This window comes from Anser brachyrhynchus (assembly GCF_964034855.1).
Source record: "Anser brachyrhynchus genome assembly, chromosome: 1".
Lineage (NCBI taxonomy): Eukaryota > Metazoa > Chordata > Aves > Anseriformes > Anatidae > Anser > Anser brachyrhynchus.
In genome coordinates this window covers 182521992-182535559 of record NC_137694.1, presented here as the reverse complement: position 1 = coordinate 182535559, position 13568 = coordinate 182521992, and the positions used below count along the sequence as shown (strand labels likewise).

At 39.5% G+C, this 13568-nt stretch overlaps 1 protein-coding gene across 2 annotated transcripts in view; it reads right to left on the bottom strand.

Moving 5' to 3' along the window:
* Nucleotides 1–13568, bottom strand: part of RB1 (RB transcriptional corepressor 1) — an 82131-nt gene that overhangs the window by 43148 nt on the left and 25415 nt on the right. For both annotated transcript variants that reach the window (XM_080594767.1, XM_080594768.1), the window contains 6 exons: nucleotides 12037–12124; nucleotides 11276–11392; nucleotides 10490–10546; nucleotides 10381–10412; nucleotides 10224–10300; nucleotides 9813–10015 (listed from right to left, as the gene is read on the bottom strand). In XM_080594767.1, the coding sequence (XP_080450893.1) occupies nucleotides 9813–10015; nucleotides 10224–10300; nucleotides 10381–10412; nucleotides 10490–10546; nucleotides 11276–11392; nucleotides 12037–12124 (574 nt within the window). The remainder of the gene's footprint in view (nucleotides 1–9812; nucleotides 10016–10223; nucleotides 10301–10380; nucleotides 10413–10489; nucleotides 10547–11275; nucleotides 11393–12036; nucleotides 12125–13568) is intronic.

Here is a 13568-nt window from a genome sequence, read left to right as displayed (position 1 = left end):
GTGGAAACAACTGTGCCAGGCTCACTCTTCTGTTTTTCAGTTAAATTCTGCAAAAATTGCTTCTTTATAAAAGGAAGTCAATTGTCCATGTTAGTTGCAAGTCTCCACCTCCTGTAAAATTATGCCACATTAGATCTATTGATTTTTGGAAGTTTGTCCTTGCAAGCTCTTTATAAGAAGAAATATTAATGTAATAAGAATTGGGAAAAAAATCCAGGTTGCTAAGGAGTGATAGTGGAGTAATCTACCATTCATCACAGCATCAAGAACTATGTTCAACTTAAAACTATCTATAATGGAAGCTCTGATGTTTTCATTAAGTAATGAATTGTACAGAGCTCTGAAGATCTCCTAATAGAGAAATTAGTTAAATTCATAGCAAAACATGACAATAAATTGAGAATAAAGTATAGGAATATCTACATTTTTAGCCTGAGTAAAAATATCTTTTATTAATAAAATCAAATTCCAAAACATTTTGTTTGCTCATTTACACAAGTTATTTAAAGTTTCTTTAACACTTCCACTGTGCTATCTACTGCATCTTCATGCCATGTTTCACATGTACCTGTGCATGGTTAAGTGAAAAAAAACAAAACATTCATGTATACATGCAGTAACTTAAAGAAAATGCAACAGCTGGAAAGAAAACCCACTTCTAATGGTACATAATTTGGTGGTTGGGGTTGGACAGGATCCTGTTAGCCCCCTGAGAGCTTAAAAGCCAAGCACATAACTAAAAAACACATTTGAACATTTCTTCAACGCCCAACTTTGCTTACTAATGGAAACAAATTTTATCTTCCATAGAAAAGCTAACTACAGAATGGCTCAAATAATAGTCAGGAAAGGACAAGCAATGTAAGCTTCTGACAACTGTTGAGGACCACAGGTCACATAAAACATGCAAGCCAAGCGTTGTTTCACTACAAAGACTTACAAAACTACAAAGTTAGAGAGCATAATCCTATCCAAGACAGGAGCAGCAGGGATACAGCTGCAGAATTTAACCCATGTACTATTTACTTTTGCATTTAAGGAGACAGCTCCGCTAAGTTCGCCCCAATCCAGACAGATTTCACAAATGGAAACAACTGTAAAGCTCCCTGAATATATATATATCTCCCCGAATTTTAAGGTATTTTTCCTCATGTGCAACCTTCAAAAATCCCTACAGAGCATTTGTAGTACAGATACCGCAATGCTGCAGAACAAAAGGCTTTTAGTTCATACTACCTACTAGGACTGAAAATGGAAGTCCTACAGCCATAGTACAGCAACAAAAATACAGAACACCACAAATCAAAAAGCAAGAATTCCCAGAAAATCATTTCACTATTGTTTGTTAAAATGTTACGGATCATCAGAGCAACCTGAAGGGAAGAAAGGCTAAAAACTATGATACTGTGTTAATCAAGATCAATTTCTGTGCCTAAACCCAGGTTGGGACCAGACAAGATACAGTGAGGTATCTTTGTGTTGCAACCAATGTAGCTTGCAAAGGTCAGAGGCTACAAACAGCTCACCAGTACAGCTGTAAGCCTAGAGCTGCAGAGATCATGCTGTTACCCTGGCTTCTGTAACCACACGGGTACGCAGCTTGTTCAAGTACCTAAGTCAGAGGCCTCTGCATAAACAGAAACCACAAGTGTCCGTAAGTGAGAAACACAAGCCCAACCACCACCTACAGCCAAGCCAGGCGTCATAACAAACCACGTTTTGTTAACATAGCCTTCGTGCTGAACAGAAAGGGAAACAGTTATGAACATTAAGCGGATGATTCATTTCTACTAACCTTAATGGGCTAATATTATCCATCTAGTTTAGGGTGGTCATTGAGACTGATGTTCTCCTCTCTTTATAGAGAATGGGGAGAGATACCTTCAGAAAATTAATAATCCCATCACAAAACACCTGCTTAAGATTAACAGAATGAATAGCTTTCTCCAAGTGCAGCTATTCCTTAAGTACAGAGCAAGCCTAAACACAAACTTTTGAAGGCTAACACAGAAGGATTCATATGCCCCCGGTAAGAGAACCTCTACATGTTAAAGCAGTAGATGAAGTGGAGAACAAACCCTTACTTAAGGATGGCATCCAGATTTCTCAAAATGAAAATGCTGCCGGGCTGCTGTGTCTTAGGTAATCCCTTTGGTCGTGTCTGTACTTGAATCGAAACAGCATCTTAAGGGTTGGGCTGCCTTGGTATAACTGAAACAGGTAAGTCTTAATACATAACCAATACCTTACAACCCTAGTGAGTGTTTGTACCCTTTGTCAGTGCCTATCAGGAGGTGAGCACATCGCCAATACAGACAAAAGCAGAAAGTGCAGGACCTCTCTTCTAGTAGCCTAGAGGATTTGGGAGGATGGTAACACCCAAGCACAGGTAACAGCTTGAGTCAGCCTGATGACAAACAGGAGTGACAGGGAAGATTTTCAAAGTGCTGGTGCTGGAGTGAAGACTAGCATTCAGTAGTCTTCCTGGTTCTTCAGAGTGCTTTCAGCTGCTAAGGCAGGTAAAGGTTTTGAGGCTCAAAAACCACAGTAAAATTCCTACTAAAGGCCACTAGAAAGGTGAAAGAATCACTTTTACATATGTGTACGTAAATATATTTTATTTATACATCTATTAAAAAGATTTTTATGCATATACCCAAGCTAAAAAAGTATATAAATATATATATATGCTACCATATGATATGTACACAAACACAAAGCAAACATCTTACAGACTTCTAAGAACGTGCTTAGTATTGTAAAGGCAGGAATTTAAAAGCTGGCTTTTGCTTTAAAACCTGTAATTTAGAAGGCTTTCCAGGCACAGTTGTGACAAATGAAGGGTCAGGGCTAATTCTTAACCCTGACAAAAAAAAGCACACACAGCACAACTGGTGTGATTCTTCAGCATTGTCATGCAAACCAGCAGCGATGGCAGTGACCTGATCACACACACTTCTGGCGCATGCTCATGATGCAAGAGAAATATTTTTAGTATGTAGACAGAAAACCTCAAATCAACTGTCAGTTCCTCCTTTAAGAGGAAAGCTGCACCCTCCTAAGCTAACGTTTTAAAAAGGAGAGTAAGTGTGTGGAATGGCATAATTTGGTGATGCTTAACGCAGTCTGACCTTTAAGAAAAAAACAGAAAATTCAAAGTTATAAGTCGCTGACCACAGCAACATCGACACCAAGACTGGGTATGAGGCACCTAAAATCCAAAAGGTGGCAGCAGATAGGGGAAGCCCACAAGATTTCATGAGGTGCCTACCGTTACACCAGTCAAGCTCCCCTAAGTCAGCCATCTCCTGCCAGTCAGCATGCCCGCAAGTGCTGCCATTCTGGGTAAGCCAAACATTTCTTGTGCCTACAGCACAAGTTCAGGACTCCTATATCTAAGGTCTTTGAAAGGCAAAGTTCAGTAGACATGGAAAGAGAGCGTCTGCTGGATTTGTTAAGAGAAACCAGCTGCTGTGCAGCCGCACGTATGACTCCCGGAGCCTGAAGGGGAGAAAGTAAGAGGAGGGGTGACTCACTTGCCAGCGCTGAAGTCACTCCTGTGGCTGAGCCCACGATTACATCTGTAGCCATCTGTAGCCGTTCACACGACGAGCCATGGCCTGTCCTAAACCCTTGGGGGCAAGCGGCAAAGCACGGCTTGCACTCACACAGCTAGAGCTTCCTCGCCCACTAATCCACAGCAGCAGTTGGAAATAGTTCGTGACCTGCATCACGCCCCACACCTTGCCCAGGCACTGTCCCAAAGAGCACCAAAAAAAGGCCCAAACGAGCCAGGGAACACAACAACAACAAAAAGATATTTGTCCGGCAGTACTCAAGCCTGAACCACTGTCCCTTTCAGGCTGTCAGCATACATGCAGCCCCAGACTCTAATCCTTGGCACCCGGCCTTGCTTGGCTGCCTATCAGCAAAGTTTTAGGGTCATTCTTCTAATAAAGCAACGCAACTTACCCAGTAACCTTTTTGTATGTGTTGATGGTATGACCATTCCTACTTCTTCTAGTTTTAAAGGCAATGTCTTGAGACACTTAAGTCAAAGAGAGGGCTTTCTTAACTGCACGTAGACACCTACCTCCAAAAGAGATGTAGGACTTCAGACAAACCTAACAGAAAGAGCTCCCGAGAAGGTCATATACCACCAGACAATACACTAACCTGCCCTCCTAGATGTTTAATTCCTCCTTAAAGGGAGCACAGAAACCTAACCTGAAATTGTACACTTCATCCAAGGAAACAGGCAGCAAGCACTCGAGCATGGGGAGCTCCACAATAACCACGTCCTTGTACAAAGACTACCAAAAACTAAGGAGTACTTGACCTGCAACTCCGCACAGCTTGTCTGTTTAAAGAAATCTTAGGCATGCTTATTTAATGTTTTCCTCCTTACTGCATGATCAAAGAAGGTCTGCTGTTATTCCGGCTCAGGGAGTTTGTCATATTTGTGCAGTAAATATATTCTCTGGGAACGCATTGTTTTCTTCTGGAAGGTATTTCTGCCACAACAAGCTGCATAAATTAAAACCAATAGTAGTCTCTGCTGTGGGATGAGGCAGCCGAGCACAAACATTAACTACATATTTAGTTGACGAACACGCATTGCAAACATTGAGATGTTCAATCAGTGATACATGACAAAACAGCACTGCAGATCTCATCACAAATGTTTAATTGACAACAGAAAGCCCAGAGAAGGCGCTGATAAAGGAGAAGCATTGCAGAGCACAGTTTAGACAATGCTACATGGAAGAAGTTAAAGATCAGACCAAGGGGTTAGGATAAAGCAAAATACACTTGCTTCCTTCAGACTGTACTTTAACCATTAAGAGAAATAACCTTGAAGAGACACCTTTATCTTGCATCAGTCGTTACATCGTAACACCTGTCAATATTGGCTCTCCTCCTTCCTTTAAGGAAATATAAACACCAATTAGGCCAGGAAGTGCTAAAGAGCAACACAGCCAGTGAGTGAGCGACTGCACCTGTAGCGCAGTCATCTGTCTCTCACACAAACACACCCACAAAAAAAAACTAGCAGACCAGATCACCACAAATTTGCAGACCTAAGACCGCATTAACTCCATTCAGCCCAGCGCACAGGGGCAGGGGCAGTGTACTTCCCCATTCATTTCTGGGTGCTGTGGGGTTGCAGCTGCTCCCACTCCCATTAACTACAGAAGCTATCAGGTAACCTTTTAAAACCACAGTCCTGTGTGGATTACCCTTTGGACTCCTCTTACTCATGAGGATGCACTAAAGTATGACTTCAAGTATGCCAAATGTGATGTAAAACAGGTACAGTCTGTACTCTACCTACTGTAGACGTGAAGAGGCATTTACAGGAAGCATAGTCCCCAAGCAGAGGCATAAAAAAGACCTAGTGCCTTGCCTGGCCCTCCCACTTCATGGCTGAGAGGCATGGAAACACAACTGGAACAATTTGCAAGTATGGATAACAGGACGGACACTCCACAGGCATTTTCTTGATGTTTTCTTCAGTAACTCAGGAAAAAAATTGCAGAGATACATTTCAGATAGTACTGAGGTCTTGCTCCTAAAATAGACTGTGAAAACTGACAGACTTTGATTTACTGGCACTGAAAGTCTGCTCCTCCCTGGTTCTTTCCCAACGTAGAGCAGTGAGCAGCAATACTTCAGCCAAACACGTGGCACAGCAGCTGACCAGGCTTTCACTAAGGGAAACTCAAAGAATTGTGAATGTGTTCACGTAACCTTCATCTAAGATATTCAAAATAATTCCTGACTGGCTATTAGACAGATCAATTTGACAAAAAAAAAGGCTGAGTGTGAACTCCTGGGCTGGCAGACAACGGGCTATCCTCATTTCATAGGAAATGGGCTTGATCTGTTCCAAGGTTTAAATTATATTTATATAGACATGATAAAAATGAATCAGTGACTACAGATACCTTTATTTTTTGAAGTAATTTTAGTCTCTTTAACTGAAGCTATCAAATTAAAATGGTGCCTTAAATACTTTAACGAGATGAAGCACAAATACTCCGAAGTTAAATATAGATGTATAGATAGTATGGTATTCTTTTACTTAATGAATAAAAATATGTAGTGTTAGTAATGTATTCCAAATTGATCTTCACAGTCTGTAACATCGCTCATTGATGGAAAGTAGAGAATATTTCTTTTTTCCCCTCTGTGCTTCTGCACAGCTTTCCTTGTTTTATCCCCCCTCTTGCTTTTCCCTTTAATTAAATTATCTTTATCTAAACACATGAGTTTTGTTTTTTTTTTTTTTTCTTTCCAGCATATTTTCTTCACCCACTCTTCTTCTGAGGAGGGGGAGTGAGAGCGCAGTTGTGGTGGAGTTCAGCTGCCCAGCAGGGTAAAACCACCACAGCTAAAGGAAAGGATGACCTAGAAAAGTATCATCTGCTTCCTGAAGTACAGATGACTAAATCAGCTAGCAATGCAAAAAGCAATAAACATACTCGCAATGACTAGCAAAGGAGTGATGTATTATCTTCGAACACCAGTAAGAAACCATCTTTCACATTCATTCAATACAGCTTCCAAAGTCAGATAAAGGTCAGATGGGCTCTTAAGATTTTTTCTTCAGAGAAATTATGCAAGGCGTTTTCCCTCATAAAAGCTCTGTGACAAGTAAAACTACAATAAATTCAGCTATTCTCTGTTCAATTTCTGTCCCTTCAAATCTCGCATTGCAGTCCTGCTTCCAGAAGCAATCAGGAAAATGAGGAAAGATCGGATAAACACAGACAATACAGCTGACTTTCCAAAGAGCAGACAAACCTTGTAATGGATTGTTTCACCTCTGGGGAAAAAGTAAGAACTAGATGAAAATACAAAATTAGTTTTTTTGCATGATACACACTTCTTCAGAGTATAACACTTCTTAAAAAAATACATTAAATATGTTAGAGAAACTTTAACCTAAAGAGGTTACACTTAGGCTAAAGAATTACATTTTTCATACTAGAATCACAGGATACCCCAAGGTGGAAGGGACCCACAAGGATCGAGTCCAATCCCTGGCTCCACACAAGACCACCCAAAAAATCAGACCATGTGTCTGAGAGCATTGTCCAAACGCTTCTTGAACTCCAGCAGGCTCAGTGCCATGACCACTGCCCTGGGGAGCCTGTCCCAGTGCCTGACCACCCTCTGGGTAAAGAGCCTTTTGTCAACACTGACATTTCACTACTTCTGGTCCCCTGAGCCACCGCTCTCCTGGTTACAGAATCACAGAATGGTTTGGATTGGAAGGGACCTTAAAGAAAGTCTAGTTCCAAGCTCCTGCCATACCTTCCACTAGACCAGGTTGCTCAAAAGGTTGCTTATATGTGTAGGATATGTGTAGGCTGGTTAAAACTTGCAGCCTTTCCCCTTACGTGCAGCTGTAGCACCAAACAGGGTTCAGGTACTCACCTTTTTTTTGTACTCTTCATAGCACTAACAAATGCTAAAGTAGAGACTACTCTTTGAACCATATTGAAAATTTTAGTTCCCTTTAAGCTACAGAATACCTGCAAGAATTAAACTGTTTATTCAAATTACAATGGATGAGGAAGACAAGGATGGGCAGCAATGCTGGGTGGAAAGTAGGTAACTGCAGGAGTCCTACAAGGAGGCAACGGAGACCAACACGAAGTCACAAGATACCTGCACACTCCTGTTGCAACCAGCCCATAGCTGCTTGCCAGCACCAGCTTCCCTCAGCTTTTGAGAGCCTTGCTGTGCCCTCTAGTGATGAGCCTGCCAGCAACAAGGAGGGACAACAGGAGACTGTGGACTGAGCATCCTGAGCTCCTGGTGATCCAGAGGAGATATGACAGAGGACAGTAAAGTAGAAGGGCACCTGGCTACACGTACTGCATGTTTCTTTGTATTTATTCCCTCCTGTACTATCCACAAGCTCTTTTCTAAGCCCTGTTTTTTAATAGAGGCCAAGCACACGTGGGAAGGGAACAAAACAAGTACTTTTTGAAATACTGTTTCACAGACGCCTACTGGCAACCACTGAAACAAACTGCATAAGCCACCCCAAAACAGGGCCAAACACACCTCTGGTAACTCACAAAGATGGATTGAATACATCAAAGAAACACCCCAAACATTCAAATAAGGCATTCAGAGAACTTGAAGTAATCTTGTGCTTGTTGCTGATGTTGTAATTTAACAAAAGACTTCAATTATACCCATAATTATTACAAACACAATGCTTTGGATTTCCTAGTCTGAAAGCCCAAGTCCAGATCAGATTATCTGCATGTTGTTCCTAGGTAGAAATTGGTAGGTAAAGGCTTGTTGCTGATCAGTAAGCTGACAAACTGGTTTGCATTAGGTAGCAGAAGCCAATTTCTGCTCTGCCTTTGTCCTCCAAAGGATAAAATTCTGAAACAAACACTCTTTAAACATTTCAAGAAGAGTTCAAGCAATCTGCTTCATCTTCCCTGTTGCTGTAAGCTCTGGTACAAGACTCTCAGCCTTCGAGTGCTTTCAGGCAGTCTCTTTCAAAGAAAAGCCAAACTATGATGGAATTCATACAGCAGTGGAGAGGCCACGTGCATTTCTCTAAGACATTCATATAATGTGCAAAAACATTACAGAGGAAAAAATATTACACTGGTATATCAGCTGTAGCACAGCACCAGGAGTTCTGGGGCACACGCAATGCTGGGGTGATGAGCATGAAGCCAAATCCACAAGTTTTAGATCGCTAACGCAAAGGTCACCATCTTAACAGGACACATTCAGAGAGCTGCCTGACTCATGCCCATTGACGCTGTTGGCAATGGAAATCAAGCAAAACGAGCTGCTTGACTGACATAAGGAGGTCAACCAGACTCAGCTTGAAGCATGGTAATTATTTCCTTATAATGCTGAGGCCAGTGTGCTTCTCCTGAGCTAGAAGCCTGAGCCCAAGATGCAGCTCCTGTGGGTCTGACACAATGATGCAGTCTCTGTTCATGAGAGCACGACCCCACAGCCTGGTAAAACATCACCAGTATGAAAAAGTTGTTAGCTTTTCAAGCTTAAGTCATACCACAGAACAAAACCATACACAAATTTGCTTCACAACTGGAGTATCATATTGGGTAAGGCATTGTGTTCTTTTAGACTTCCCAGAACTGCAAGGTACCAGATGGATTTTTACACAGTCACTATGCTTTCTGGTCAAAATTAGTAGTCTTTATAGTCTCCTGTTTTGTCACATTAATAGCATATTTTTGGTTTAAAAGTAACACACAGTATAAAGGGACAGTGGTTGATTTACTGAGATTCAGCCTCAGAAGCATAACCCAACCTGCCAGCCTGATTTTTATGGCCTTCAAAAATACCAAAGGAATTGAAGTGCCAAAATTAACATGAATCAGAACTGTAAGTACTATTAACAACCACATCAGAGGCACAGAACTAAGACCCCCATATCAAGTAGGAATTAAAACTGGATAAAACAACAGCATGCATATAAAAGCACAGAATGCATTGCATTGCCTATTGGCATCAAGATAGCATTTAAGAATATTACCCTTCATATCCACGGCAGACTGGTAAGAGATGTTGGATTACGATCACGGAAATGAGAAAAACTATCAGAAAAGCTCTGTCACTTTCTCTGATATAACCTTTTTTCCAAAACCCGAAGACATGTCAAGACTAAACTTGTTTAGCTCTTGTATTACGAGAAAAATTACATCTCAGCAAGACTGCAACTTATTTTATAGAGTTGAGTGTGATTTTTTTTCTAAATACACATTATACAAGTGTAAATACTACTTGAAAGCATTACTCACAGATTGCCAAGCAAGAGATTCCATAATGCGATGTTCACAGCGTTCTAGATGCTTTATCATGTCCCTTGTTAGGCTCGGCTCAGCTTTAATAAAACTTTCAATCACCTTGTAGAAGTCAAAAGCTTTTAAATCAAATACATTGAGAATCCACGGGAAGGACAAGTCTGTTTCAGCACTGCTGCCATCACTTTGTGAAGCAGTTCCTACAAGGAAGACAGATTAGTATTACCAAGAGCGCTACATTCTTTTACTTCTGTTGTATCTCCTTTTTTGTGTTTAATGAATCATTGCCAGTTTGGAAATTTCAGCAACCACTGTTTTCTTGCTATTTACTGTATTTTATGTATTAGAACAAATAGCAAAAATTATTGATAAGTAAAAATGCTCTTTGGCACTTCAGATTCAACTTACTGACATACGTAGCCATGACAACTTCAAGAGCACATGCCAGAAGAGATGTGTGGAAGATGTTATCATTCAGCAGTTTGCTAAGGGAAAAAAAACAAGTCATTACTACTTGCCTTAACACTAAAATAGAGGATAATAATAATGAGTTATGGGCACATACCTAAAATTGTGCACTGAAAGGCGCTCTTCTTCCTGAAATGCATAAATCAAGCTTGTGATTCTTTTTCGAATTCAGAAATGCAATACCAAGTTACAAGTACTAAACTTACCGACTTTAGCATAGACTCCATCACCCTGTAATACAGCCGTACCCCAAGTATATATCTCTATTAAAAAAGAAAAAATATTACAATTAGTTCTTCAAACTGCATCAGGCACACTCATGTTTTATTCATTTAGAACATTCTTTTTTTTTTCCCCCCTTTCTGTTTTGTAGTTTGGGTTGGTTGGTTCAGGTTTTTTTGGAAGAGATACTATAAAGATCTCATTCTCCTCATCTCTAATTGTCAGTAATACTGGAAAGGCATCAAAGGCCACTAGGGTTTGTGACCACCTCAACCACACGAAGACCAATCCATGTTTATGTCAAGTCATGGCCTACAGGACAAAAAGCAGTGCTGACAGACAAAAGGCTACAGAGTACAGACTTGGTTGTATTTGCTTTCCAAAAATTCTTGTAAAAAGCACGGCTGGCCTACTGATTTTATAAGGAAGCAAGTCACACTTTGCATAGTTTCAGGCTAAGTTACCGTAATGAATGCAAGTATACCTTTCACTACATGCATTATGCCCAGCAATTTTCTTATTCTTCATTAAAGTGCTTCTAGCACACTCCCCCACCCAGCTCCTATTGCTCCTTAAATAATAAAAATCACTTGTTAATTATCTTTACAGAGCATTAGAAAAAAACCACATCCTTTCCTGAAGTTGAAGAGTATTGTTGCTTCCTGACATTATTAATCTTCACTGAAGGAGGGCAGTCATTATGTCTGCTCTCACACTAGCTAGTAGCAATAGAGTTCAGATGAGTAATACTCAAACAAAACGCTAGTTACCTGTGAGCCAATCTCAGCACATCCCTGTCCAACTGCTTCAGCAAATTTCTTTTTGAAGATGTGGCCAAGACTTTCCACTCTTTTCAGGATACTATCTTTAGGGTTCACTGTGCAATTCTAGTGGAGGACAGGAAGGAGAAGAGGCGGCAAGGAAAGGATATTTTACTTCAAAAACATTTTAACGATTTAATCAAATGAGTCCTGCATCACTTTGTAACATCTCTTAATCATGTCATCAGCATAAATCAGAGTGGACTATTTAAAAAGATGGAATATATAACATACGTGGTGTTCAACAATTCCCAGTAACTACAGCTTCATTTCTCACATGCATCTAAACTGCAACTAATACTAGTAATATGAGTACTACCAACTATGTTAACGTCTTTCAAGTTTTAAGTATGGTTAAGTTGCTGAATATGGACACAAGAGATCCTCTGTGAACTCATCCTTCTTTTCTTCCTATGTCTCCTTTATACCCCTTTATTTTTCCATCTGATGTATAAACCATTAGCACAGTAACAGACAGGTTTAAGTACTTACAGTCTCCCAGTACACATCAGATAGATAGAAATGCTTTCTAAGTTCGGAGTTTAGGAGTAATTACATTTAAACCATCCCAATGAAAATGTACATCTTCCAAAGTGTGTGTTAATAAAAGAGTTACCAGAACACGCGTATCAGACCTCTATGAATAGGTTTTAATTGTGTGATAATTCTAACAATCTTTCACAAACATTTCATCAAGTCACTTCACTTACATTGAAATACGTGATAAGGGTATCTGATGGTTTATCAGTTGCTGAGTTTAAAATCATCATCAATTGCTGAATTGTATTCATTGCAGCTCTGGAAAAAATAAAAAGCATTGAGGTTGACTCAGTTTCCAGAAACGGAACAGCACTTCTGCGAACAGAAAAGTTTATGATTTCAGTTCTCAACTCAGTTATCAAACAACCTTCTGGGAAATATCTGTTGTACTGTGTTAATCATTGTGAATTCTAATAACCTGATTCATCTAATTCTCGCATTATTAGAATGATTACAATCCATAAGTAAGCAACCAGAAGACATAAGTAATAAATAATGAGCACTTCTAAAAGCAGTAAGGTGGAATTGCAATCCCTGTATGTGAAAATATTCAGTTAAATTAAGCAAAAACCTAACAAAAAATTATTTGGCTTTTGTAAAAGAAAGACTGGTGAATGAAAACAGCTTTGTTTCAAATCTTGTGATCGCAAGTATAGTAAGAAAAATGTACTGAAGTGTGGCACTTGATATCCATTCACAAGATGATACAGCCTTTTTAACATAAATACTTAAAAGAAAAGCCACATTTTTCTGAAGTAGAGCTGCCAATGTTCCCATTAGTAATAGCATGAGAAGGTCTTCTCCCACCCACCCCGGGTCTAAATCTAACTCAAGTTCTCATGTGACTTTTTAATATTTTTAAAATTTTTAAGTCTCTTCTACTTCCAATAGGAAGGCTGTAATTTGCTGAAATCCTAATTCTACCTTCTGTATCTGCAGCTAGGTTGGAAGATTTTTGCATTTAAGATCCTTAATTTTTAAACTGTTACGGATGAAGAAGAGGATGCGGACATTAAAGCAATTTTTCAGTGTTCCTGAGAATTATAAGTAGTATCTCCTTAGAAAGGAAGAACGATGATGCTTTATTGCCTAGATGAGAAGCAGAAGATCAAAAATATATGCATTACATTTTGTGAAGTGGGATATATTGAAATATTGAACTATGCGTCCATGTATAATCTTATTGGCTTTTTTTTACAGTTAATTAGTAGAGAAAAATAAAAAAGGCATCAAAACCATGTGCACATATACATAATGCTTCGAAGATTCCTGCTAAAAACAGATTCAAAACCATATTCAACATCCATTGATTTATATCCAATGCCTTTTTCTAAAAAGTTAAGACAAGAAGTTAACTTACTAAAGTTAACCCAAGTAACATCAGTATTTCAGAAGAGCTATAGTTTAAAGAATTAGATTTATTCTTAAGACAAATGCATAGGATCTTGTATTTGACAGATTAAGTATCTTGTTAGGGTATTTCTCTGAAGACAGCATTTTTCAATTTATCTTTTAAAACTGAAATTCTGATGACAAACATTTTTCATGACTTTCAGAAGGATCAGTATTCTAAGATAGAGCACAGCACTTTCTCAAATTGCGCATGTTATGCGGGAGGTGACTGAAATATCTGTATGTGGGAAAATAAGAACAACGATCTTGCCATACAGGACAAGAAGGTAAGTGCACAAGCTAGTACCTA